At 34.3% G+C, this 25283-nt stretch overlaps 2 protein-coding genes across 2 annotated transcripts; one reads left to right on the forward strand and one right to left on the reverse strand.

Moving 5' to 3' along the window:
• Positions 1–5653: 5653 nt before the first annotated feature.
• On the forward strand, positions 5654–11724 carry LOC139902890 (uncharacterized). The gene is made up of 5 exons (XM_071885557.1): positions 5654–6123; positions 6734–6837; positions 7921–8097; positions 8642–10461; positions 11531–11724. The coding sequence occupies exons 1-5, from the start codon at positions 5915–5917 to the stop codon at positions 11678–11680; spliced, it is 2460 nt and encodes an 819-aa protein (XP_071741658.1). The 5' UTR covers positions 5654–5914; the 3' UTR covers positions 11681–11724.
• Positions 11725–12383: 659 nt separating this feature from the next.
• On the reverse strand, positions 12384–15887 carry LOC139902891 (ammonium transporter 3 member 1-like). Its single transcript, XM_071885558.1, has 3 exons — positions 15445–15887; positions 14417–14704; positions 12384–13362 (listed from the first exon to the last, which is right to left on the reverse strand). Exons 1-3 carry the CDS (start codon positions 15802–15804, stop codon positions 12556–12558), a joined length of 1455 nt encoding a protein of 484 aa, XP_071741659.1. The 5' UTR covers positions 15805–15887; the 3' UTR covers positions 12384–12555.
• Between the last annotated feature and the right edge of the window lie 9396 nt (positions 15888–25283).

Consider the following 25283-nt stretch of genomic DNA (forward strand, 5'->3'; position numbering starts at 1 on the left):
GTAAATTAAAGTATTCAAAAATAAATATTATTACATAATTTAAAGTGACATCAAAAACATCATCCAATCATATACCCATGTTTATGATATAATTAAATGAGAAGACATATATTAATTATATTTTTTTGTTAACATATGCGAAACTACAATGTTTAAAATTAACAATCAAAATTTAGTTGCTAAAACTAATTATACAGTACGTTGGCGAATTACTAAAGTGATAAATAAAAATCATATTTATTAAGATAGTTTAATAAAAAAAACCAAACAATAATATGCTTTAATTATATAATACATGTAATGTGTAGTTGTGAGATGCTCTAATTACCTAAAAGTTCGATACCAAAATGATATGAGGAATGTAGAAACTTATACGGAGTAAACTATTACTTATTGGCCATTTATTATTCAAGGTGGCGATTTTCATCCATTTAGAACGGGTATATTCCTGGATTATTTGAAACGGGTATTACGGATTTTCGGATCGAATTTTACCCGCAACGGATCTATTACATCCATCACCCACCCGCGACCCATTAGCGGGTAAAAGATTACATCCATCGCCCACCCGCGGGCAAGGTTGGAGAACTCGGATCTCGGGGAGATCTCGTTTGGACATTTTTGAGGAGATCTCGGCATCTTGAAAAAATCTCGGGGAGATCTCGGACGTTGACTTGTGTTGACTTTCTAGTTTTTTTAATATAAATATGTATAAATATATAAATATATGTATATTTATATGGATTTTTACGAGAAAATTTGAGAAATGAGCCAAAAATTAGAAGAAAATCCGAGAAATTGCGAGAAAATACGAGAAATTACGAGAAAATCCGAGATCTCACCGAGAAAATCCGAGAAATCGTGACGTTGACCGAGATTTTAACCGTTGACCGAGAAATCTCAACGAGATGGGAAAATATTCTCGGCTGAGTTTTGAAACCGAGATCTCCCCGAGATCTCGCCGAGAAATTCCGAGATCTGCAACACTGCCCGCGGGTAAAGATTTTTGGTTTTATCCGCCCATCTCATGTGTGGGTACCCGCGAATCTCGAATTTTTTAGATCCATTGCCATCCCTACGTCCTACATCAATTGATAAAAGAATTATAAGTCTCTTATAAGCATAAATTGCTAACTAATTACTCCATCTTGTACCATAATTTTTAGTTAGAACTAGTTGTGGAGCCCTCGCTTCGCGCCGGGGGCTCCGTTTTGAATGCGAGTTAAAAAAAAGTCTTGATCTATTTTGTAAAAAAGAATTTTTTTCGACATAACATTGAAGGGTTGTTCCTTTTGTGAAAGTTGCTGCTTTTAGCGTTCGGGTTTTTATTAAAAAAAAAAGTTAGTAAAGTGGGGGTTCGATTTGTATTTTAATAAAAGGTAGTGAGTTAAGTTTGTGAAATTTGAAAAAACTTTACGTATAAAGTGGGGATTCGATTTGTATTTTAATAAAAGTTAGGGGGTTAAGTTTGTGAAAACTGAATATTAGTAAAAAACAAAAAAAAAAGTTAGTAAAGTGGGGGTTTCGATTTGTATGTTAATGAAAGTTAGGGGGTTAAGCTTGTGAAATTTTGGGAAAAATATACGTATAAAGTGGGGGGTTCGATTTGTATGTTAATGAAAGTTAAGGGGTTAAGTTTAGATAAAGTGAAAAAAGTTAAGGGGTTAAGTTTGGATAAAGTGAAAATGAATAGTAAAGTGAAAATGAATAGTACCATTCATTTTCACTTTACTATTCATTTTCACTTTATCATTTAGATATAGGTATAATATGAAAATATTCACTTAGTCAACTGCTTTAGTTTTGAGAGCCTATATACTTTCGAGGTGTAACGGACACACGATTCGTGCATCTCTTCGGACTGCTTTGAGAGTCAAACTCCCGACGTTCTCCTTAGGCCGAAATATTATTTCAATATCACTTATATTCACGGTCGATGTAGTATTTCCCTAAACACGTCGTTCTCGGCGAGGTTTGTCGCCCATCCCAAACTGTACCAACTGAAGCGACCCTAAGATCGGTTTCAAGGGGGAGATATTGTTCAATCACTACTTCACTACTTTATAATCATAAGGGGCTGATAATTCTCTTCACAATACGATGTGTGACGAGTTATTACAACAATACAATTACTTAATGCATACCAGTGACAAATCAAAGATGTAATATGGAATTATGGATTTCACTTAACAAGTTTTACTATTCATCGTTACTAGATATGTCCACTTCAACATGATAATTAAAATTTTTTACTCACTATTTATTTAATTGAATAACGTGTTTTTTTTTCCTACTAAAGTTAGGAATCACTGACAAAGGAAAACCCTCCACGGCGAATTCATACGGGCATCGCTTGTAGTAAAATCTCTCTCGTAAGACTCGAATGCAAACCATCTGGAATCTCCGAGGCTCATGAAATGAGCGGGTAACCTCAAGGAAAATACTTTACGTCTCTTGGGGATTATACTAATTTATGTGTGACAGCGTTATGTTGTAGCTAATATGGTAGTGGCTTGCCTCTCTTAGTGAGAGGTCATGAGTTCGACTCCCGTGAGGTGCAACATTGCACATAAGGTTGCCCTTAAATTTCACCCAAAGGTATCTTCCGCACATCGCATTGCGGGTGCAGTGGGGAGGGGGGTTTTACCGCCCATGCTCTCGGATTGGACCGAGTTTCCTCCAGGACATCAGTTGGGAGCGGGTTATACAACTGCGAGAGATGAACGCATGGGTGGTTAAGTCCTCCATGAATGATCTCGTAGTACTATTAAAGAAAACTAATTTATGTGTGACAATTATCACGTTTGTTAACAAAATTTGTATCAATAAAGAAGTATATATACATTTAACCTAAGAACTTATGGTTTAGCGTAACAAAGAAATTTATCAATTTTGAGATTTGAAGTTTACGTTTCATCAATTTTTTTTTTATTTTTTTTTGAAAAGCAAGTAAAATTTTTATTAATGATTTGAGGATTTACAATGTCCCTATAATTCTATACATATGAAAAAAAGGAGAAATACAATCGAATCTAGGCCCGAGAAAATATGGAAAGCATTGCCACCGCGGAACTTGAAATATCAAGCAGGGGAGAAGCAATCAACAGTACCGCAATTACGATGACAAAGTTGGCGGCAAACACCCCATTTAACCAAGTGAGAATGCTACGCCATGCAACCGGGGGGATGAATATAAGAGCCGAGGATTCGGTAAGGGACATGTGTGATTATAATTAGCCGATACCCGATATTTGGTGGTTTAAGGAGATGTAGAAAGTGGGGTTGATGAGCCATTGATGCCATTCGATGGACGTTTTCTTTGTTCTTTTAGATATCCATGAGAAGGCTTGTGTTTGGATCTCCGATAGCATTGTGTCAGTACACCATTCTTTCTTGTGAAAAACTTTGAGATTCCGATGTTTCCATATGAAGTATAAAGATATCCATTTGATGGCTTGCCATATGGACGATCCTCTTTGAGAATTTGCGAACGATTGGTTATTTGTGGTGATGTTGGTAATATTGGTAAGCGTGTTGGATGGGATATTTAGCCAAACTTGAAGACGGTTCCAAAGGCTTGTGGGTTTCGGGCAAGAAAATAGGATATGTTCGATTGTTTCAACTTGTGAGTTGCATAACGGACAAAGTAGTGTGTCAAGATCAATGTTACGTTTGTCAAGTTCGGTACGCGTAGGAATCCTACCAAGCATAACCCTCCAGGTGAAGATGTTAATTTTTTGTGGTATTAGTTTGTTGCGAGGTGTTTCCATGTTAAGGGTTAGATTATCGTGTTTTAGGTTGTCGTGGATGTATGTAAGGGTTTTCGTCGTGAAAGTTCCGGTTTGGTCTAATGTGAATACCCAAGTGTCAGGTTTGTCGTTGAGGTGGCATGTTGAAATAAGATTTTCAAGTTCATGTAGTTCACTAAGCGTACGCCCACGAGGAGGACGTGACCAATTCCAGTTTCCTGTTGTAGATGCGTTTTGGGATGAAATACGATCCGCAACTGTTGAAGTTTTCTCATTTTCAAGCATGTATAGTCTATGAAAAAGTGTTGAAAATTTTTTGGCTCCGCACCAAATGTCATGCCAGAATTTGATACTAGTGCCGTTTCCGATGCGTAGTTTGAAGGAGTTGGTGAAGTTGGTTCCAATCGAGTCCGCCTTTTTTCCGGCTTTGATAATCTCGATCCATAGTGTACATCCTGCAATATTTCTAAATAAACCGTTAGTAGTAACCCCCCACCCTCCCTGTAGATGTTCGAGATGATTTTTACCATAGAGCTTTTTTTTTCATTTTTAAATCTCCACCACCATTTGCATAATAAAGAGCTGTTTTTGCAAAAAAGTGAACCAACGTTCAAGCCTCCCTTGTCATAAGGGAGAAGGATGTGTTCCCATTTGATCCAATTAATTTTTTTATCAGCTTCAGACCCACCCCAAAAAAATTTGCGTCTTTTAGATTCAAGTGTGTTAATGACGTTAATGGGTGCGTGAAATAATGAAAAATAGTATAGTGGGATGCTAGTGATGATGGATTTAATTAGTGTGAGGCGGCCACCAAAGGAGATGGATTTTGCTTTCTAGTCAGAAAGTCTTTTATCGATTTTTTCAATGATTGGTTGCCATGATGATGCCTTCGTGGACAGGGTGCCAATTGCGAGACCGAGGTAAGTGAAAGGAGTTGTACCTGCAGAGCATTCGATATATTTTGCCATTGTCTCAACGTCGTTTTTGGAAACTCCAATTCCGTATAAGTTGCTTTTTTTTAGATTAACCTTAAGGCCAGAGATATTTTCGAAGCACTTTAGTAGTTTGTATATGTTTTTAGCGTTACGTTTATTCCATTCGCCGAAGAATATTGTGTCGTCTGCGTACTGGAGAGTGTTTACGTTTCATCATGCACACAAAGAGAGTGTGTGTGTATGTTTACATTCAACGTATTATCTATCATAAAAACATGGTTGAAGTTTGTATCTTTTTGAACGTGATGCATAAAATGGGAATATACAAAACATGACTACATTACTTTTTGACAAAAATCATATCCCAACAATGAACAAACGTATGTATACGTAGTTGGTTTATTTCTTGTCTATACAACAATAATTTAATTTTAAAACATATAAATACAGATGATATATTTTACACCATAAAAAATCCACAATGATAATGCTCCACTATAAATGACTGTAAAAGTATTTAATATTTAATGCACATTTTTTAGCTTTAAATAAAATTAATGCACATTTGTAATGTATTTATCAAATTTAATGATAGAAATATCTAAAAAACATATTAAGTTTTTATTTATTTATTTTATTTTATCAAATTTGACTGTCTATATCTTTTTATACCTTATTATTAACGAGAATTGATAATTATAATTATTGATGTTTGTCGTAGTTTAAACGTTATCAAGTTGGAATTCTTTCAATTTTATGTGATCCAATGGAAGACGAAAACAAAACATTATTCTTTCATGCTGTGACAAAGACTGCCCACTACCCCTTTATTTCTCTTTTTGTTTTTGTTATATAAATAAAATAAAAAAAAATAAAATTATTTTATTAAATAAAGGATAAGATATAATATAATATAAATAAATAAATAAAATAATAAATAAAATCCACATACAAAACGAGAATCAATTTTCCTTGTTCTTCAGCATCCATTCAACTTACGCTTTCTTCCACATCTCAATTATTTACACACTTTATATCCCATCAATTTCTTCATATCTGTATAGATTCACCTATTCCCTGATTTGTTTCTACTTTACAAAATTAAGCTACTACAAATCTACACAAACGACAATTCAGCTCCTATTGTGCTCGATTTTGCTGATTTCAACGATCATATTTAGAAAATTTTGCATAATTTAGGGTTTTGTGTAATTGTAGTGAAGTTGAGTTATGTCACCGGCAGTTTTGGTTGCGCCGACGACGAATACGTTACCGGAATCGTCGTTATCGACGGAGGAGTTGCCGGAGAGAGGCGAATCGGATAATAATCGGCGGTTTTGGGATCTAAGAGGGGTTCAGTGGAGAACTGATTTGGGGGTTTTGCCGTGTTCATCGTCTGTTGATGATTTTCGTCGTGTTACTGCTAATTCACGTAGAAGGTATATCATATATGAGTGTTTGCAAGTTCAATTTGTGTAAATTAATGAGGCTTAATGGTGTTTGGTTGGTAAGTTGGTAAATTTAATGGTTTACGCATGAATTTATTTATATTCTAACTCTATGATCAAACATGGCTGCTTTCAAATTTGATCCTTTGTTCGTATTTGACCTATTCTTAGGTTTATTTTTGGTTGATAGTTTTTACAATATGTATGTATTCTGTACATCATTATTAATAATGGATTGTTAGGCATTTAATTGGGTACTTATGTTTGTTGCTTTTTTTTATACTAGCTCTATAAATATATGATCAAATATGGCTGCCTCATATGGGTACTTATGTCTGATACTTCAATTAATAAAATTTTCGCTTATAGATTTTTTTTTTTTAATTATTTGTAACTTATAATTATTCGCTTTCTTGATCTGCAATGAAGATTATTAGAAATTTTTGTAGTATGGTTTCGGTGAACGATCTAAATCTGAAGTTGTTACTCGATTTTTTTTCTCTAGTGTTGAAATTTGTTTAAAGTATTGAACGTTAACATTGGATACTATGCATAATATAACATTATTTATTATATAATTGAAAAATGTTTTGATCTACAGGTATGCTGCTATGAGGAGGAAGCTCCTGATTGATCCTCCTATCCCTAAAGATGGAAACAATTTTCCTGATATTAAAATGGACAATCCGTTGTCACAAGACCCAGGTAGAACTTTTTGCTCAAATTATACTCACTATGATTGCATGAATTGCAAATTTAAACCAACTAAAGGTGGTAGTTTCAATCCGTTTATTAGAAATGGGGTTATGTTTTATCTCAAACTAACAAGCAACAACCTCAAGGGAATGAGTTAGAGGTGTAGAACGGGTTGAAAGTCGAGAAATGTGTAAGCTTAAAAGTTTTTGGATGCAACTATAGAAATATAACGGGTCAACCTGACCCACCCGACCAGTACCAACATTATCCTTTAGAATTGACTAGTTATCGAACCCTCGCTTCGCGCCGGGGGTTCAGTTTTCAATGTATTTTATTGCGTTTAGTAAAATTATTTTGTGGCTAACGATGATGTCGTTAAAGCGCAACTCGAGTCGAACTAAAAGGTATAACCCGTGAGAGATTTAAATGTTATTTTAAAATTAACAATATATGTGCATCTCCGCGTTTCGCTATGGAATTGTCGACTTTTAAAAATTTAACGCAAAATCAACGTGTATGAAAAGTACCCCAAATATTTAGCGTTTTTTAAAAAGCGTCCGTTTTGCGTATAGCTAGTGACATTGTGTTCCTAAAATTATTTTGAGTTTAACGATGGTGTCGGAAAAATTTAACTCGTTGCGAGCGAGAAGATATGACCCGTTGAATATTTGGGTGGAGTTTATTTAAGATTTTTTATGAAAATGGCTATTTGACACTTTACCCCCTGTTTGGGGGGTCGATTTGAATTTTTCAAAAAAGTGTGGGGGGCGTTGTTGGTAAAATGAAATTTAGTTAAAATTTTTTAAAAAAGGTGGAAAGTCGAAAATGCCCCTGGTTGCTAGTCATTACTTTTGTGTATTAGTTAATATGTAAATGTAAATTCTGTTTTGACAAGTTACCTAACCTGCCTGGCTCATTGATTTAGCCACCTCTGTAATCAATGTATGTGCAATGGCAAACCACTTATTGTATGTGCTCATAACTGAGTTGAAATGTTTTGAAGTGATTATTTCGCCTTATTTGGATGTCTTGGTTATGTCATGCTTATATATTGGTAGTTTGATATCTATTGATATTGACAAAATAATGCAGATAGCATATGGGGCCGTTATTTCCAAAAAGCTGAATTAGAGAAAATGGTTGACCAAGATTTGTCACGATTGTATCCCGAACATGGTAGCTACTTTCAGACTCCTGGATGCCAAGGAATGTTAAGACGAATTTTGTTGCTTTGGTGTATCAGACATCCAAATTATGGTTACAGACAAGGTAACCTTATAACTTAATGACCATTTTTTGTGTTTTCTTGTCTTCTAATTATTGTCCTTTTTGGTAATTTTAACTATCTAATTCCTTTTATAATCTACAAATAATAATTGTTCTTTTATTCACATTGCTGTTTTATACTTAACACATACAGTTTCATGTATTAGGTACTCACTAATTTGTTAGAAAAAATTACATGAGCCGTCCCTCTGGTTTACCGCAGATTTCATGTGGGATCCCTAAACTTTTTCTTTCACGTGCGGGGTCCCCAAACTTTTTCTTACTTGCGGGGTCCCCGTACTTTACACTTGTTTCGCGAGGGGTCCTTGTGAGTAACGTGCAGGCTCCCATACTTTACATTTGTTAAATTGTATCCGTAAACAACAGGGGACCATAGCGAAACGAGTGTAAAGTACGGGGACCCCGCACGTCAAAAAATTTTTTGGGGATCCCGCATGAAATCTGGGGTAAACCACAGGGACACCTCATGTAATATTTTTAAAAATGTTATTTTGAATATTATTATTATTATTATCATTATTTACAGGAATGCATGAATTGCTGGCTCCATTATTATACGTTCTCCAGGCTGATGTAGAGCGTCTTACTGCAGTGCGAAAATTATACGAACATTACTTTACTGATAATTTTGATGGCCTGTCCTTTCACGAGACCGATTCATCCTATAAATCTGATTTGAAGCAAATATATCAACATATAGAAGACGATATTGGAATCCAAGAGAATCAAGTAAAGGTCAATAATTTCAATGAACTTGACCCCAAGATACAAACAATCATTTCATTTAGTGATGCTTATGGGGCCGAGGGCGAATTGGGTATTGTCTTATCTGAAAAGTTCATGGAACATGACGCCTATTGTATGTTTGAGGCATTGATGAACGGGTCTGGTGGTGCAGTCAAAATGGCTAGCTTTTTCTCCCCGTGCCCTTTGAACGGGCCACAAAACGGTTTGCCACCTATAATAGAAGCATCTTCTGAATTATACAATTTACTTGGCGTTGTTGATTCGTCTCTTTACACTCATTTTATCGAGCTAGGAGTTGAACCACAGTATTTTGCACTTCGTTGGTTACGGGTTCTGTTTGGGCGTGAGTTTGCCCTGGAGGACCTTGTGGTAATCTGGGATGAAATTTTTTCATTTGACAACACGAAGCTAGATGGGGTTTCCGAAAACGACCCTGAAATAACGTACGGTGTTCTTAATTCTTCGCGGGGCGCCTTCATTTCATCCCTTGCCGTTTCTATGATTCTTTATATACGATCATCGATTCTTGCTACTGAAACCGCCACTTCTTGCCTCCAAAGATTATTGAACTTTCCTCAAGATGTGAATCTGACGAAACTGTTAAAGAAAGCCAATTCTTTAGTGCCCGTTGCTATTGACGCTATGAGATCGGGTCAACCTCGAATGCATAGAGATGGGTTTCATGAACAGGTCAAAACGGGGTCAAGAAATCACAGTCTGTCGTTCGATGCAGCTGCTCCCGGAAGCCCGTTAAATTTGGTGCCGGATAGCTATTGGGAAGAGAAATGGAGGGTTTTACATACAAAAGAAGAACAAAAGAAAACGGACCCACATAAGCAAAGTCAAGTCAAACGGCAACCTAAAGGTTGGACAGAGAAAGTGAGGTCACGGTTGTTACGAACGGAATCCGACCCTTCTGCAAAAGTGCACCGTGAAAAAGCGGGCCCTTCAAGACCACAGGTTAGGAGAAAATTGCTCGATGATTTATCTCGACAGCTTGGCTTAGATGAAGAAACCGAGAACGAAAAACACATGAGCGGAAATGGCGGTAGTGAAGAAAACTCATCGATTTTCTCAGATCCATCAAGTCCGACAGAAGGTGCAATTGAAATTGAACATGAACATGATCATGATCATGATCGTGAAAACGATACGGAACAAAGTAGCGTAGCTTCAAATTTATTAGTCGATGATAATGATCCCGACCCTCAGATTGAGACCGATCCAGAGTCCGAGCCTAGTGCATCAGTGGAGTCTGGTAGTGAAATCAAGGAAGTCGCTGAAAACGAGTCAAACGCGGTTTCTGATGTCATCGATGATGCACCTTCGAAGGCAGTGGACAATCAAGATTCTATAGGGAAGGCGGGTTCAAATTTGAAAGAGAGGATACTCATGTCCGGAAAGTTTCAGTGGTTCTGGAAGTTCGGAAAAAACGTTGGTGAGGGTTCGGACCCTACCAATTCATCTGTTATCGGATGTGATAAGAAATGTGAAGGATCGGCTTCTGCAACAGATGCAACGAGTAAAGGAGAGACCGTGAACCAAAACAAGGTTTGTTCTTTGAAGAATCTGGGCCAATCCATGGTGGAAAATCTCCAGGTATTGTTGTCAATCATTGTTTACATGTTAGCGTTACTTGATAATGAGGTGGCAAACTGGAAGGTTGGGTAATGGGTCAAGATGGGTTCGGGTCACAACTGGTAATATTGTATAGGCGAAACTGGGATAGGTCAGGTTGAACCACAAACGCTTATTTTATCCAATATTCCACATCTATTAGTCAATAGTAGTAGCACATATGATTACAAACATAATCTTGGATATTTTCTATGAATATGAATACACATTGGATGAGTTTTAAGTTTTAACCAATGTGACCCATTTGCAATTTAGTTATATTATGTAGCTTAACCCATTTGACGCGTTAGTAGATGAAACATAACCAAAACCAACCTATATATACATAAATGGGTAAAAATGGCACCTCTAAATAGAGGATAATATAGCTTTCTACGGATATATAAAAATCAGTATACAGGTGAGGCTACTCTCTATCCATAGAACATTTAGAGGGAGGGCTTTTTTCTACTCTTGGAGTGTTTCACTCAGGGGTAGAGAAATGACTTCTCTTTATATTGTAGGATAGGGGAAGGATTGTCTACATCTTACCTCCCTATACCCCACTTTTGTGGGATTGGGTTTTGTTGTTGTGTTGTATACAGGTGAGGCTAAAATAACCTGTTTCCATTAGTTGCAATACATCGATTTCAAATGAAAACTTGCATTTTTCAAAAAGAATAAGTTAGGAGGTTTTCCATGTTCGGGTTACCCGGGAGGGCGAGTATTTTTAACTCTAATGTATGCGACCTATCCTGAACATGTTCTCGACAGTTTCCCAAACCTTCCCTGACCACCGAAAGATTTGAACCTGCGATCTCTCGCAAGGAGTTCAGGGCACCAACCACTAGGAAATCTTGGGATAGTTTGCATTTGCAAAAATTACGATTTTTTTTTTTTTACATATCTTTTTCATATAATAAATCATCAGTTAACTTTTTACCTTTCAAATCTGAATTTTGAAGTTGTTTGTTTGGCATCCTAAGTCAAAATATGACAACAAATGGTATAAACTTACCTTCACTGACACCATTTTTGCTTAACAACATAGGTGATTGAATCGGTCTTCCAGCAAGATAAGGGTGAAGTAGGGCATCTAGATAACTTCTCAAAAAAGGCATTGGTTGACAGAGGACAAATGACCGCCGTCGCAGCTCTAAAAGAGCTTCGTAAGATTAGTAACATTCTATCCGAAATGTGATCATATCTATCTTTTTGTATATATAACAATAATAATTATAGTTATTAGTACTATTATTCTTGATCTTGAGAGTGCAATAAGCCATTAATAATAAATGCTCTTCGCAGCTTCTTATCTCCACTCTCATAGTTTAGATTCAGTTCCGTTATGTACCGAAAGACGTTAGTATAAATGTATATATATTCAGATCATTATTATTGCTTTAATCTTATCTCTCATGATCTTACTAGTCTCCTTCGAATGCACATACATCTGTAGTTTTAATTTGCTTAACTAGGTGTTATCTATTATGTCGATTTACACAAATGTTGAAACCTTATTGCTACTACCTGCTATGGTCATTGTTGTTTCCCCCAAAAATGCCTAAAATGTTAGTCAACGTTAAAAAGTCGGGCCAAAGTCTATATGAGTCGGTCAATATCGGTCAAAGTCAAAGTTGGTCAAACTATGTATTTTTTAAAATTAGATTTTGTGCCTTGTGTATATTTTGAAATATTTATGTTCTATATTTGATATATTTATATGTATAAAATATGGATTTTGCCTTGTTTATATATTTAATTTATTTATTAGTTAAAGTCAACGCTGGTCAGCGACTGACTTGTCCCCTTAGTTCCAACCAAATTGTACCTAACTCGCAACTTTTACAACCTTGGCTATAGTCAGAGATTCTGAAAGATTGATGGTTAGATCGACAAACGCATAACAAATATTGGTACTATTATACGACAATTCATTGTAAGTTTTGTTGATATGATAAGAAAGTAATCAGATTTGTATGAAAATATAAGGCCTCTTACAAACAAACACACACATACACACATTACATGAAAGAGACCATGTCAAACAAGTTACACCTTATTGCAATTACAAATTTACAGCACTTGTGTAACCCCACTCGGTTGTCGATTATGGTTAGTATTATCCGAATAATAACCATGTTTCGACCCATCATACTTCTCCCCATCTCCCCATAACGCGTATGCTTCCTCACCATGAACAGCATCGTCCCCAATCAACAACTGCTCGTCCGACATCCTTAAAGGAATCACCAGACCAATTAACACACAAATAATAGACGTCGCAACTATGTTCCATCCGATAATAAACAAACCACCAACCAACTGTTTCAGTATCTGGACCCCACCCGAACCACCGTACACTCCTCCTCGAGAGTTCGTCACCGGTAAGAAAAGCCCACAAAGCGTGGGTTCAGCAAATAAGCCTGTAAGAATGCCACCGAGGTACCCAGCGACCGCGTGCGTGTGCACCACTCCAAGCGTATCGTCAACTTTTTGTAGTAAACTCCATTTTTTATGAACCACCATCATAGTGTACCAAGGGATACTACCTGAAAGAACACCCATAATGATTGCAGCCCATCCTTGAACAAGGCCCGCACCAGGGGTGATGCAAACGAGCCCAGTGATCATGCCTTGAACCGCACCGATGACTGATGGTTTACCAAAGAAAATGACGTCGAGCCATGTCCAGACAAGGAGGCTCGTGGCGGCGCAGATGTTGGTGTTGAGGACTGCCATTGATGAGTCAATGTTGGCACTGTATGGGTCTCCACCGTTGAAACCGGCCCAACCCATCCATAGTAGCCCGGCTCCAGCCAAAGTCATTAAGACATTGTTTGGTGGAAACCTTTCTCTGTCTACGGTTAATCTTGGCCCAACCTGCAAACAAGTTCATAACATCCAAGTACATAACGTGTTAAATTGGACTGAAATGGTTACGTCAACCCATCAATTTCTATACAACAAATAAACCGAATGATTAAGCGCTAAATGATTAATAATCTCAATGGCTCAAAGGTTATGAGTGAAATTGATTATGAATGACAATAACCAGTTTAATAATCATTTTGAATAATATAAATAAAAATAATGTAAACTTATGTTATTAACTTTTTACTTTAACAACAAAAAACAAAATAATTGTTTCATAAATGTTTTCGATACAATTTGAAGACAATATTACATAAAATTTAGTGTTTTATAGTTAAGATAATATTTCAATTTTGAATGATTTCACACTGGATTCTAAATCATTCAGCATCATACGGTGTAAACAAACCATCCTAACTAAATTTTATCGTCTTGTAAAAATTGTAAATCAAAATAGTATGATTCAAACTTATTATTCTATTGATCAATTAAATAAAAAAAACGTCAATTTCTTTGACATGGTATAATAATTATAAAAAATAGTAGAGTAGTTGTTACAACATGTATGTATTTATCCTGACCAAATCAAACATTGGAAAATGTCATAATCATAACAAATTGACAATAAGCATAAGGTTAACTGGAAGAACTTAGGAGGATATTCTTATTTCTTAAAATCCAATAGTAACCACATGAACTCTTCCAACTTTCTCAAACAGCTGCTATCAATATATAAATCCAAAAATGACGACTGACTTTAAGTTTTATTTTTATTCCTAATTTATTTATCAAGAAATCTCTACAATTTTTGTAAAATCATACTACAGAGATATGCATCCTAATCAAAAGGTTAATGTCTGTTTTCTAATCATAGCTCTTAGGGCTCTCATTAAATGCATAAAAAAGTTGTACAATTTGTTAATTTATGGTGGTTATCTGCATGAAGTGGGCAGTTATCTTCAATGTACAAACAAAAAAACTTGTCTGAAAAAATAGCCCTAAGTGATGTCATTAGAAAAACTTAAAAAAAAAAGTATAAAAAACATTTAAAGTAAAAACTAACCCAATATGCAGCAGTGAAACCCGCAACACCAGATGATAAATGAATAACATAACCACCCGAATAGTCCATAACACCCCAATGAAACAAGAAACCACCACCCCACAAGCTAAATGCACCAACTGTGTAAGAAAATGTTAGCCACAATGGTACAAATGCCATCCAAGCCTTAATGTTCATCCTTCCTAACAATGATCCTGCTAACAATATCACCGCTATAGCCGCAAACACACATTGAAACCACACCATTGACGCCATCGGATAAAATGGCATTATCTCTGACGTCTCCAACTACATGAATCATGTATAAATTCAACGTGGTTTAGAACCGCTTATACTAGTCATAATGACGTTACTTTATGAATTGTTTACTTGAAATTGAGTTTTGATCATGTATTAGCTGTGTAATTGTTCTTGTATTAGGTTTCCATAGAACAATTCAATCTTAAAAAGTCAACATCACAAGTCAAAATCATCATGATTATTTATATTACGGAGTAACAGATTTAATTTATAACATCTCATATTTCACTGATATTTTAGTTAAATAACTACTATTCTACTAATTTGGGAACTAATTTCATCAAATAAATTTACTGTATGTCACACACAATTAACTACTGTAATATCTTATCCCAAATAGCATAAAATCTTCAAACATATATAGCCACAATTTCTTTTTCGAACGGCGATATTAGCATCACTCAAAGAGGACTTAACCACCTTCGCGATCATATGCCACCCACACACGCGTTAGGTGAAACCCAATTGCGACGATGTTAGCAGTACCATCGAAGATTGGAAAAACCCCCTGAGACCTTCACAAATCGTATTGATGTTTGTAGTACCATTAAAAGTTGAAAACTCTCGCTTGGAGTGAATATCGAATCTGGGTTGGCAGTACCCCAAGTTGAATTTCACCCCACACCACTCAAGACAATGCTTCGGTGGTCATATATAACCACAATTAATAATAATAATTCCATAAGTACATAGAAATAAAAAATAGCTAGCGGAAAGTTAATACGTACAGCCCCGTTGGAGTGGTACTGGGTGGAGTTTGGCAGAGCGGCTTGTCCAAGAAGAAACTTCTGACCAAGCGCCGGACCAGCCTTCCCCCAAAATGGAAACAACTGGTCACCAAACGACATCTTATAAGCCCACGTGACCCAACAAATAACGACAGCAGCGAAGGCGTATAGAGCCATGAAGGCCGAGTTCACGGCCCATTTTTTCTTAACCACGCTACCATAAAGGATCACAAGGCCGGGTACACTTTGAAGGCCAACAAGTGTAGCCGAAACCATTTGCCATGCGTTATCGCCTTTGTTTAACCATTCGGGTGAAGCCGCCGATATTTGGTATGCCGATGGCAAGACGGAAGAAGCCATGATCGATTGGAGCGTGTTGGTGATGAAGTTGGAGAGTAGACTTCTCGTGTGTATGGAGATATGATATAAGAGGAACTATACATGGATATTTATATCATCATGTGACTTCGTTTACTTTTTTCCAAATTTAATATTTCTATTGGTTGTATATTATTTGTTGGTGAGGGTGTAATTAAGTTAATTATATTAATTAAAAACTGAGAAGAATATTCATAAGTCAATCTTAAACTGTTTTCGAATTTTGACCATTAGAGGAATCACGGATCGTTCTCCAAATGGCGTCTGCTTAGCCCTCCGATAGTTCTCAAAATTTCCCCCTCAATTGCTCAATTGAATGATAGGATAGTATATATTTGAGACGAGAAAAATAAAATAAATATTTTGTTGATTATTTTAGTGTGCTCTCTCAATCATTTTAGATTTTAGATAATTGTTAAAAGAATATATAATTTAGTTCTAAACGTGACAATTATTTGTATTCACACACTTTTGTAATGTAGGTAAAGGTAAATATTAGTGGTCAAATTCAGATTTCTGGAACTTGGTTTATATGGTTGTTGTGCTAGAGAGAAGTTATGTACTGTATTAGATTTATAGAATTTAAGGGTGCAGAATGTGATATTTTTTGATCAATTAGTGTTTCGTATAACCCATGCCCGGTTCATTCGTTCAGTTATCATCATCAATCTCTCATATTATTTTGATATGATATTATCATCTTGAAAGGTTGTCATCCATATAATCTTTGTTTTTTTAGTTTCCAGTTTACAATCTTGATCACGAAGTTTCGATTTATATTTCTTATATTCGATTGAGAGTACTTTGTAATTTTAGTACTTGTAATCTTTCTGAATGTTGTTGTGGTTGATGTTCTTGATTAATAAATCGTTAAGGTTTGTTTATTTTACATGTTATAAGAGCGTTGATACGTTTCTAGTGATTCTTGGTTGAAGATTGAACGAAATTTATTTCTAGGGTTTCGTTTGATTTTGGATTGTTTCTGTTCAACCGTTTTTATTGAATCTCCTTTTGAAACGTTTTGTTTCTACTTTCTAGCTTTAAAGAATTTCTGATGATTCTTTCTATTCTTCACAAACCCACATTTGAAAATTAGGGTTTCCTCTGTTCTTCATTCTTCCGTTGATATTACTTGTTTGTTGAGATTATTGAATCAATAATCTCCTCTTTAAGTCTTTCTTGCCTCCTTCTTCTTCTTCAAATCTTAGACATACTAGTGAGATTCAAGTGAAGCACGTTAATCCTTGATATGTCAACTCTAATGTGAGTAAAAACCTGGCTCTGACTGCTTCAAATACTTGTTTTTTGCCGCCTTTGAAGTTGTCTAGAAAGAACACTTTCTAGAGCTTATAACTCTATTCCGCATGTTTGATTATTACTTTCATATTTTATTATTTTACTAATCTTTCAGGGCTTGCTTTGTTGTTGGTATTCTCTATCTTTTTTCCTTTTTACTAATCTTGCAGGACTGTTTTTTATCCTTTGTCCGTATTCTCTGTGATTTCTTGTTAATCTGCTACCATGGGTGATGGTAATGATGAGAATGCTATTACTCTTATTAATAAACTTGATTTTGTTAATCTTTTATATCTGAATGCTAGTAACACTATTGGTACTCCACTTATTTTTGTCAAACTTAAAGGAATTGAAAATTATCAAATATGAAGTTGGTATATGTTATTAGATATTTTTACTAAAAAAAAAAATGGTTTTATAAATGATAATTTTGCTAGAAATGATACTATCGATGTGCTTGCTTCTCAATGGGATAGATGCAACTCCGCTGCTTTGTCTTGGATTCTTGGTTCTTTATCTGAGGAGTTGTATTATGGTCAAATTTTTTCTTCTAATGCTTTTGTTTTTTTGGACTGAATTGAAAGAAACTTATTGTAAGGTGAATGGTTCTAATATGTTTAATTTGCATGCTAAAATAAATACTATTAAGTAAAATAATACTAGTGTGTCTGAGTATTTTCATAAACAGATTGTAAAAACATGATAAATTGTTAAGATGTATGCAATTTCCTATATGTCTTGATGATACTTATATGCAAACTAGAAGTAACATTTTGATGATTGATCCTTTTCCTATGTTAAGACTACTTTTGTTATTATCTCTAGAGCAGAATCTCATAGAGGTTCTTCATCTAGAAACAGTAATGCAAAAATTCAAAATTTTCCTTTTGTTACTCATACCAACAACTCTACTTTTTCCAATAATGGTGGTAAAAATAATTTTACAAGAAATAATAATAATTTCGTAGTTCCTAATCCTAATATGCAATGTTCCAAGTGTAATATGATTGGACATACCATTGACAGATGTTTTAAATTGTTGATTATCCATTAAATTTTCAAAGGCCTAATATTACTTGTTTAAATATAAATTTCAAGGCTAATAAAGTTGTGTCTGACAATTCTTCTTCTTCTTCTTCTTCTTCTTCTTCTTCTTCTTCTTCTTCTTCTTGGTTGTAATAATTCTGCTGGTCTGCTTCCTACTCCAATTTCTGCTTTATCTGTTTCTAATGATCAGATTACTAAGTTGATGAGCCTGCTAAATGATAGTCCTTCTAATTCTGGATCCAGTTTTACTTATAATATGTCTGGTAGCATATATAATTGCAATGTACTTTTCAATGAAAAGTTTCACGAGTTTTTTAATTTTCATTCTGAAATTAGTAACAATAATGTTTGGATTATTAATTCCGGAACTAATCAACATATGATAGTTTTTCAGGAAAAACTTGATAATGTTATTGATGTATGTGATTTGAATTTGAAGGGGTCTCATCCTAATAGTGCCTAAGCTAACATAAGAAATATTAGAAATTTGAAATTATCTAATAAAATTACTTTGTGTGATGCGTTGGTTGTGCTAGGTTATTGTGTTAGACTCTTATCTCTTAGTAAAAAATGCTTGTGATAGTAATTTATCAATTAGTTATGATAAACACAAGTGTTATATTCAGGATTTGTGACAAGGGTTCTTCAGGGGACTGGTAGCATTAGTGGTAGTCTTTAAGTGTATGATGAATCTCAACATGCTTATGTTAAATGTAATCTCTCATTGATTTCTTGTGAGTCTATTATGCTTTGACATAGTTTTATGCTTTGACATAGTTGAGTTGGACATCCTTCTCATCCCGTGTTATATGTTTTGACAGATAACTTAAAGCTTGATAACAAGCATACTGAGGAACCCTATGAGGTTTGCTTAAGATCTAAACACTCAAGGGATCATTTTCTTCCAAGTGATCATGTTTACGTTTATTTAGGAGGTTCATGTTGATCTTTAGGGACCCTACAGGGTTTGTCCATAGAGAAGGTTTTAAATTGTTTCTTACTAAAGTTGATGACTATACTAGAGATGTTTGGGTATATATGCTTAAATCTAAAGATGAAGTTTTTGATAATCTGTTTAATTTTCCAAATCTAGTTCCTACTCAATTTGATAAAAAAAAGTTGAAATAATAAGATCAAAAAATAGAACTGAGTTTGTTAATAATCGGTTAAAAGATTTTCTTGATTAGAAATGTATTATTTATAAAACTTCTATAGCATATACTCCTCAAGGGAATGATGTAGTGCAAAGAAAACATAGACACCTGTTAAATATTGCTAGGTCTATTATGTTTCAAGGGGAATTCCATCATACTTGTGGAGTGATTGTGTTTTTATAGGATTCTTTCCAAAGTGTTGAATGGCAAGTCTCATTTTCAAATGATTTATTGTTTTGAGCCTTCTCTTTTAATTTGAGGAATTTTGGTTGTCTTGTTTTTGCTAGAATTTTAAATAATTCTGAAAATTTGTTTTTTTATTCTAGATTCAAATGAATTTTAAATCTTTTGTTAAAGAAAGAGTTGAACTGTTAAGTTTCTTCGATATTATTTTAATCAAAATGACACATATATTTCCAGAATTTTTAATGATGAAAAGAGAGAGCTCACATTGCAAATGATGTCATGATGGCAGCCCCTTCTGGTAGTGTATCTACAGAAGGTAGAGGTATCTACAGAAGGTAGAGGTAATCATGCTGACTCTAATGTTAATAATCATTCTGATCTGATCCATGGTACTTCTGTTTGACACTAGTTCTTCTATTTCTTTTGAAAATATTTCAGAGACTTTGCTATTCTACCTTAGAAGGTCTGAAAGGGTTAGTAATCTTCCTAGAAAATTTGATGACTACATTGTTGAGGGTAAAGTTAAATATGGTCTTGAAAGGATTGTTAATTATTCCAATCTTAGTAGTGACTATATGTGTTTTGTATCTTCCTTAAATAAAGTACCGTTAGTAGTCTTCTTTGAATAAGGTATTGAAAATCTAATTATCATCGAGTTTCTTTAGATCCTAATAGGGTTAATGTTATGAATGATGAAATGGAAGATTCTTATAGAGACAATACTTGAGATTTGATTGATTTACCTTCTGATAGGAAACCTACAGGATGTAGATGGATTCATAAAATTTAATATAGGTCTAATGGTAAAAGTGAAAGGTATAGGGTAGATTAGTTGCTAAAGGTTATTGTCGAACCAAATGTATAAATTATGAAGAGACTTTTTGCCTGTCATTAAAATGGTAAATGTAAGGTGTTTGCTTACCATTGTTGTTCAAAATGATTGAAAATTGTATCAACTTGATGTTAACAATGCTTTCCTTTATGGAGATTTTACTAAAGATGTTTATATGCAGCCGCCCCCTGGGTATTTCGTAAATAATAAAAATAAAGTTTGTAAATTAGTCAAGTCTTTGTATGGGTTAAAACATGCTCTAATTAAAAGAATAAAAATTAACTTTAGCTCTCAAGGAAAATGGATGTGTGCAAAGTATGAGTGACTATTCTTTATTTTCTAAACATTCAAGATCCGTTTTTCTTGCTTTCCTTATATATGTTACTGGAAATGATGAAAATGAAGTAAACAAGTTTATAAGTTTTCTAAAGTCAAAGTTTCTTATTAAATGTTTTCTTTGCACTGAATTTTTTAAAAATCCATAATGTTTTGTGTTTAAGTAAAAGTAAATATTATGTTGAATTACTTAATGAATTTGGTTAAATTGGTAGAAAACATGTATGCACTCCTCTTGAATGTAATCTGTATTCTAAAGTTGATCCTATTTTGGATAACGTTACTTACTATCAGAAATTAATAATCTTAGTGTGACCAGTCATGATATCTCTTTCTCTGTTCAATGTTTAATTTAATTTATGCATTGTCCTTCACAATCTCATCTTAAAATTGCCATGAGAATTCTCGAATATCTTAAAAGCTATGCTGGTAAAGGTGTTAATGTTGATTGGGGTAATGTTATGATTTATCTCTTACTACTTATTCTAATGTTGATTGGGGTAAGTGTCTTGCTTTTAGAAAATCTGTTACTAGTTATGCCGTTTTTTGTGTGGTTCTCATGTTTCTTGAAAAAGAAAAAATCAAGCTACTGAATCCAGATCTTCTATTGAGTCTGAAAGAGAGCTATGGCTTCTGTAACTAGTGAGATTTTATGGATTTTAAAAATTCTAAATGATCTTAATATCAAGTCTTTACATCTTGTTAATCTTTATTGTGATAACAGATGTGCAATCTTATTAGCTCATAATCCTGATTTTCATGAGAGGTCAATGAATTTTAAAATTAACTTACATTTTGTTAGAAAAGAATTGCATAAATGGTGTAATTAAGTTGGTGGCGATTGATTCTGAAAATGAGGCTGCAGATATATTTAATAAAGGGTTTGGTGGTTATATCAGAACATATATAGTTACTTGTGTGATATATCTATAGTTAATATTAAAATGCTATAATGATGACATCATAAATAGTCATTTTTCTTCATTGAAAAAAATCAAAATATAAATAGAAAAAAATCTAACTCACTTGGATGACATCATAAATCAATTTAGTTTATAATTAAAATTTAATCTTTACAATTAATTATGATTAAAATATAAATTAACAAAAGATGCAGTCTTTATTCCTTTTATAATTTACGGAGTAAATGTTTTTTATATGGTAAATAAAATTATCCCCGTGCTCTGCAATATATTCGCTAAATCAAAAAACATATACGGATACAAATCGCCGTCCTTAAAATATCTCCCTTTACCCAAATCAAATTAAAACCCTATAAAACTCAAACGAATTGCACGCCTTTAGTTAATCTCTTTTACAAAGAATTCAAATTTATCTCCTAAAAAAATAGTTTCATTCATCTTCTACACCATCTTTTAATGGATCTTTTCACATACTCTAAGCTTCATCACAAGTCTTTTCAAGTGAATCAATCTTTTGATTAAAGAGTTTATCAATTAGATTATCTTTGTTTAATTCTTGGTTATGAGTTTAGGGCTCATACCATTTATTGGTTCATGATATTTTTGAATTTGGATAAATGTATTTCATCATAATATTTTTTTTTATTATAGTTTTTTACTTATCTTAATTTATTAAATGCATACTACATGTTCGATAAAATGACATGAATGAATTTGATTTTTGTTAACATGAGTTGCTCTTCGTAAGGTTATGAATCCGTGGTTTTACGGGTCATTAAACTAAACGACTTTAGCATTTACATTCACTTAATTCGTAAAACATATCATTAAACTGTTCTGTTTAACCAAACCCGTGGTTCCACGGGTCATTTCACTAGTATTTAATTAAAGGACATATTTAAAACATCGATTGAGGGGATGTTATAGGGATATAAAATCTAGTTCTAAATGTGATAATTATTTGTATTTACACACTTTTGTAATTTAGGTGGTCAAAGTTATCTTTCTAGAACTTCGTTTATATGGTTGGAGAGAAGTTATGTGTATGATAATGGATTTATAGAAGTTTAAGGGTGCATACTGTAATATTTTTTGACCAATTAGGGTTTGCTGTAACCCATGCATGGTTCATTCGGTCATTCAGTTATCATCATCAATCTATCTTCATCTCTCATATTATTTTGATTTGATATTTTCATCTTGAAAAGGTTATCATTCTGATAATCTTTGATTTTTGAGTTTCTGGTTTACAATCTTGATCATGAAGTTCTGGTTCATATTTCTGATATACGAATGTGGAGTACATATCCGTAAGAGTTAACCTGATATTTTCGCGAAAATTGCCGGGGGGTCAACGGTGCAGCGTCCCCTTTGCGTGGGATCAAGGGGGCAGGGTTCCCTTTGCGGGTCAAGGGGGCAGGGCTCCGTCCAAATGGTATTATTACTTTACACGTTTAATGAAAAGTTGCGTCCAAACGAATTTTCTTGATAAAATGTATGACTATTCATCTGCTGAAAGAGTTGTACCCTTTCGTTTCAACCGAATTAGACTGTTTTTCCCTCTAGGAAAGTAGTTGATGCTTACGGAAAACAAAAACATTTCACATTCTCATCAATACTCTAATTTGGTTTGTTTATGTCTACAATAAAATTGAATTTTTGTCTTTTCCCAAGAGATTTCGTGTTACTCAAAAGAGTTGTAAGTTAGGGTCAAAATACTTAATTAAAAAAATGTCTCACGATTGAAGAAACAATCAAATATTATTAAATTACAACTCGATTTCTAACATAGTTGTACAATCATCTTTTAAAATTGTAATTTAGTTAAATAAATTATGGGAGATGATTCTCACACACACTTTTTTGATCCTCACACACCAATTTAAAGAAATGAAGTATTATTAGAAGAGTAAAAGGTTAAAATAGGTGTGTGAGGATCAAAAAATGGTGTGTTAGAATCATCCCTCATAAATTATATAGTGAGTAAAGTATTTTGAGGAGTAATATATAATATATATATAACGAATGTCAGAGTTTCACTTTTAAATTAGTTATGGGAGAAAGAAAGTTTGAGAAAGTGTTGACGTAACGCTAATAACTGTGAAAGAAAGTTTAGTGAGGAACGTGAGTGGTGTTATGCCAAATTCTAATAACCAAACATTTTTTAATTGATTATATGTAAAATATACTACAAAAATGTGAAAATTTAATTTCCAAATATTACTGGTACTTTTGTTTACCTAAATGAAAATGACGTAGATTTAAGTTGTATGTATTCGGATTTTTTTTAAAGTTGACTTTTAATTGCATTATTTAATTAATTAGGTGCAATTTCAATTATTTTTTATTCAGTATATTCAATAGTCAAAATTATGTAAGCATATAAGTTCACTTGTATAAATAATATTTACAACTTAGTGGGAATATTAAGGGCCGGCAAGATTCAATAGATTCATGTTACATATTATTTTATATTTAGAAAGGCAAAATAATTACATTCATGTTACATTTACTTTTTTTTAAAGGCAAGAAACACTTTATTAATTATAAAGATTAGATACATAGAAGCAATCCAAACATAGAGGACATGCAATTGATTTTCATTGGACGAGTTGTATTGGTCCTTGGCAACGGCGTGGCCGTCCAAGGTGGCATGGAGGAAACGCCTCCATCATTCGTATGGATGCATGGGTGGAACCAATTTTGGGCATGCACGTTGCTTTGCAACGGGTTGAGAAACAAGCGTTGGTTGTTTTTTTTTTTTTAAAAATTTTTATTATTTTAAAAATATTATTTTTATCCTTTTTAATACTTAACTCAATTATATTTTAACACATCATCACAATACTCCTAACCCACACCAAAAATCCCACACCACCACTACTCCACATAAAAAACTTACACATCCTAATCATCAAAAAAATACAAAAAGTAACCCACATCACCAGCCCATGCCCCTACCACTACAAATAATCTTACAGGACATAACATGGGAATTTAAGACATGAGCTACGTTGTCGTGATAATATTATTTGGTATTGCATTTCATAATGAGTTACAAAGGGTAGCATATAAAGGCAGACTAACCCTAAACTAATACGGGCTCTAGTCCTTACAATGATAAATAGATAATTGGGCCGAGACTTTGCTGGGCTGCATACTATCGTCTAACATCCCCCCGCAGTTGGAGCGGGAGGTGGTCGGACGCTCAAACTGGACCGAAACTCATCAAATAATGCGGTGGGGAAACGTGAAGATGTCTGCAAACTGATAACGTGAAGGCACATGCAATACGTGAATCTGACCCTGAGCAACGAGATCACGTACAAGGTGAATGTCAATCTCAATGTGTTTGATCCGCTGATGTTGGACCGGGTTATTGGAAAGATAAACCGAGCTGACATTATCACAGTAGACTAAAGTAGCAGAGAAAAGCGGACACTGAAGCTCACGAAGCAGGTTTCGAACCCAACAAGTTTCAGCAACGACATTGGCAACCCCACGATATTCAACTTCAGCACTAGAACGTGATGGAGTGAGCTGACGTTTGGATGATCAAGATAGCAAATTATTACCTAAAAAGACACAGTAACCCGATGTGGACCGTCTAGTAGTAGGACAACCGGCCCAATCAGCATCCGAGTAAGCAACTAAGGATGTAGTAGATGATGCAAACAACTGTAAACC

Source organism: Rutidosis leptorrhynchoides, chromosome 3 (genome assembly GCF_046630445.1).
Source record: "Rutidosis leptorrhynchoides isolate AG116_Rl617_1_P2 chromosome 3, CSIRO_AGI_Rlap_v1, whole genome shotgun sequence".
NCBI lineage: Eukaryota > Viridiplantae > Streptophyta > Magnoliopsida > Asterales > Asteraceae > Rutidosis > Rutidosis leptorrhynchoides.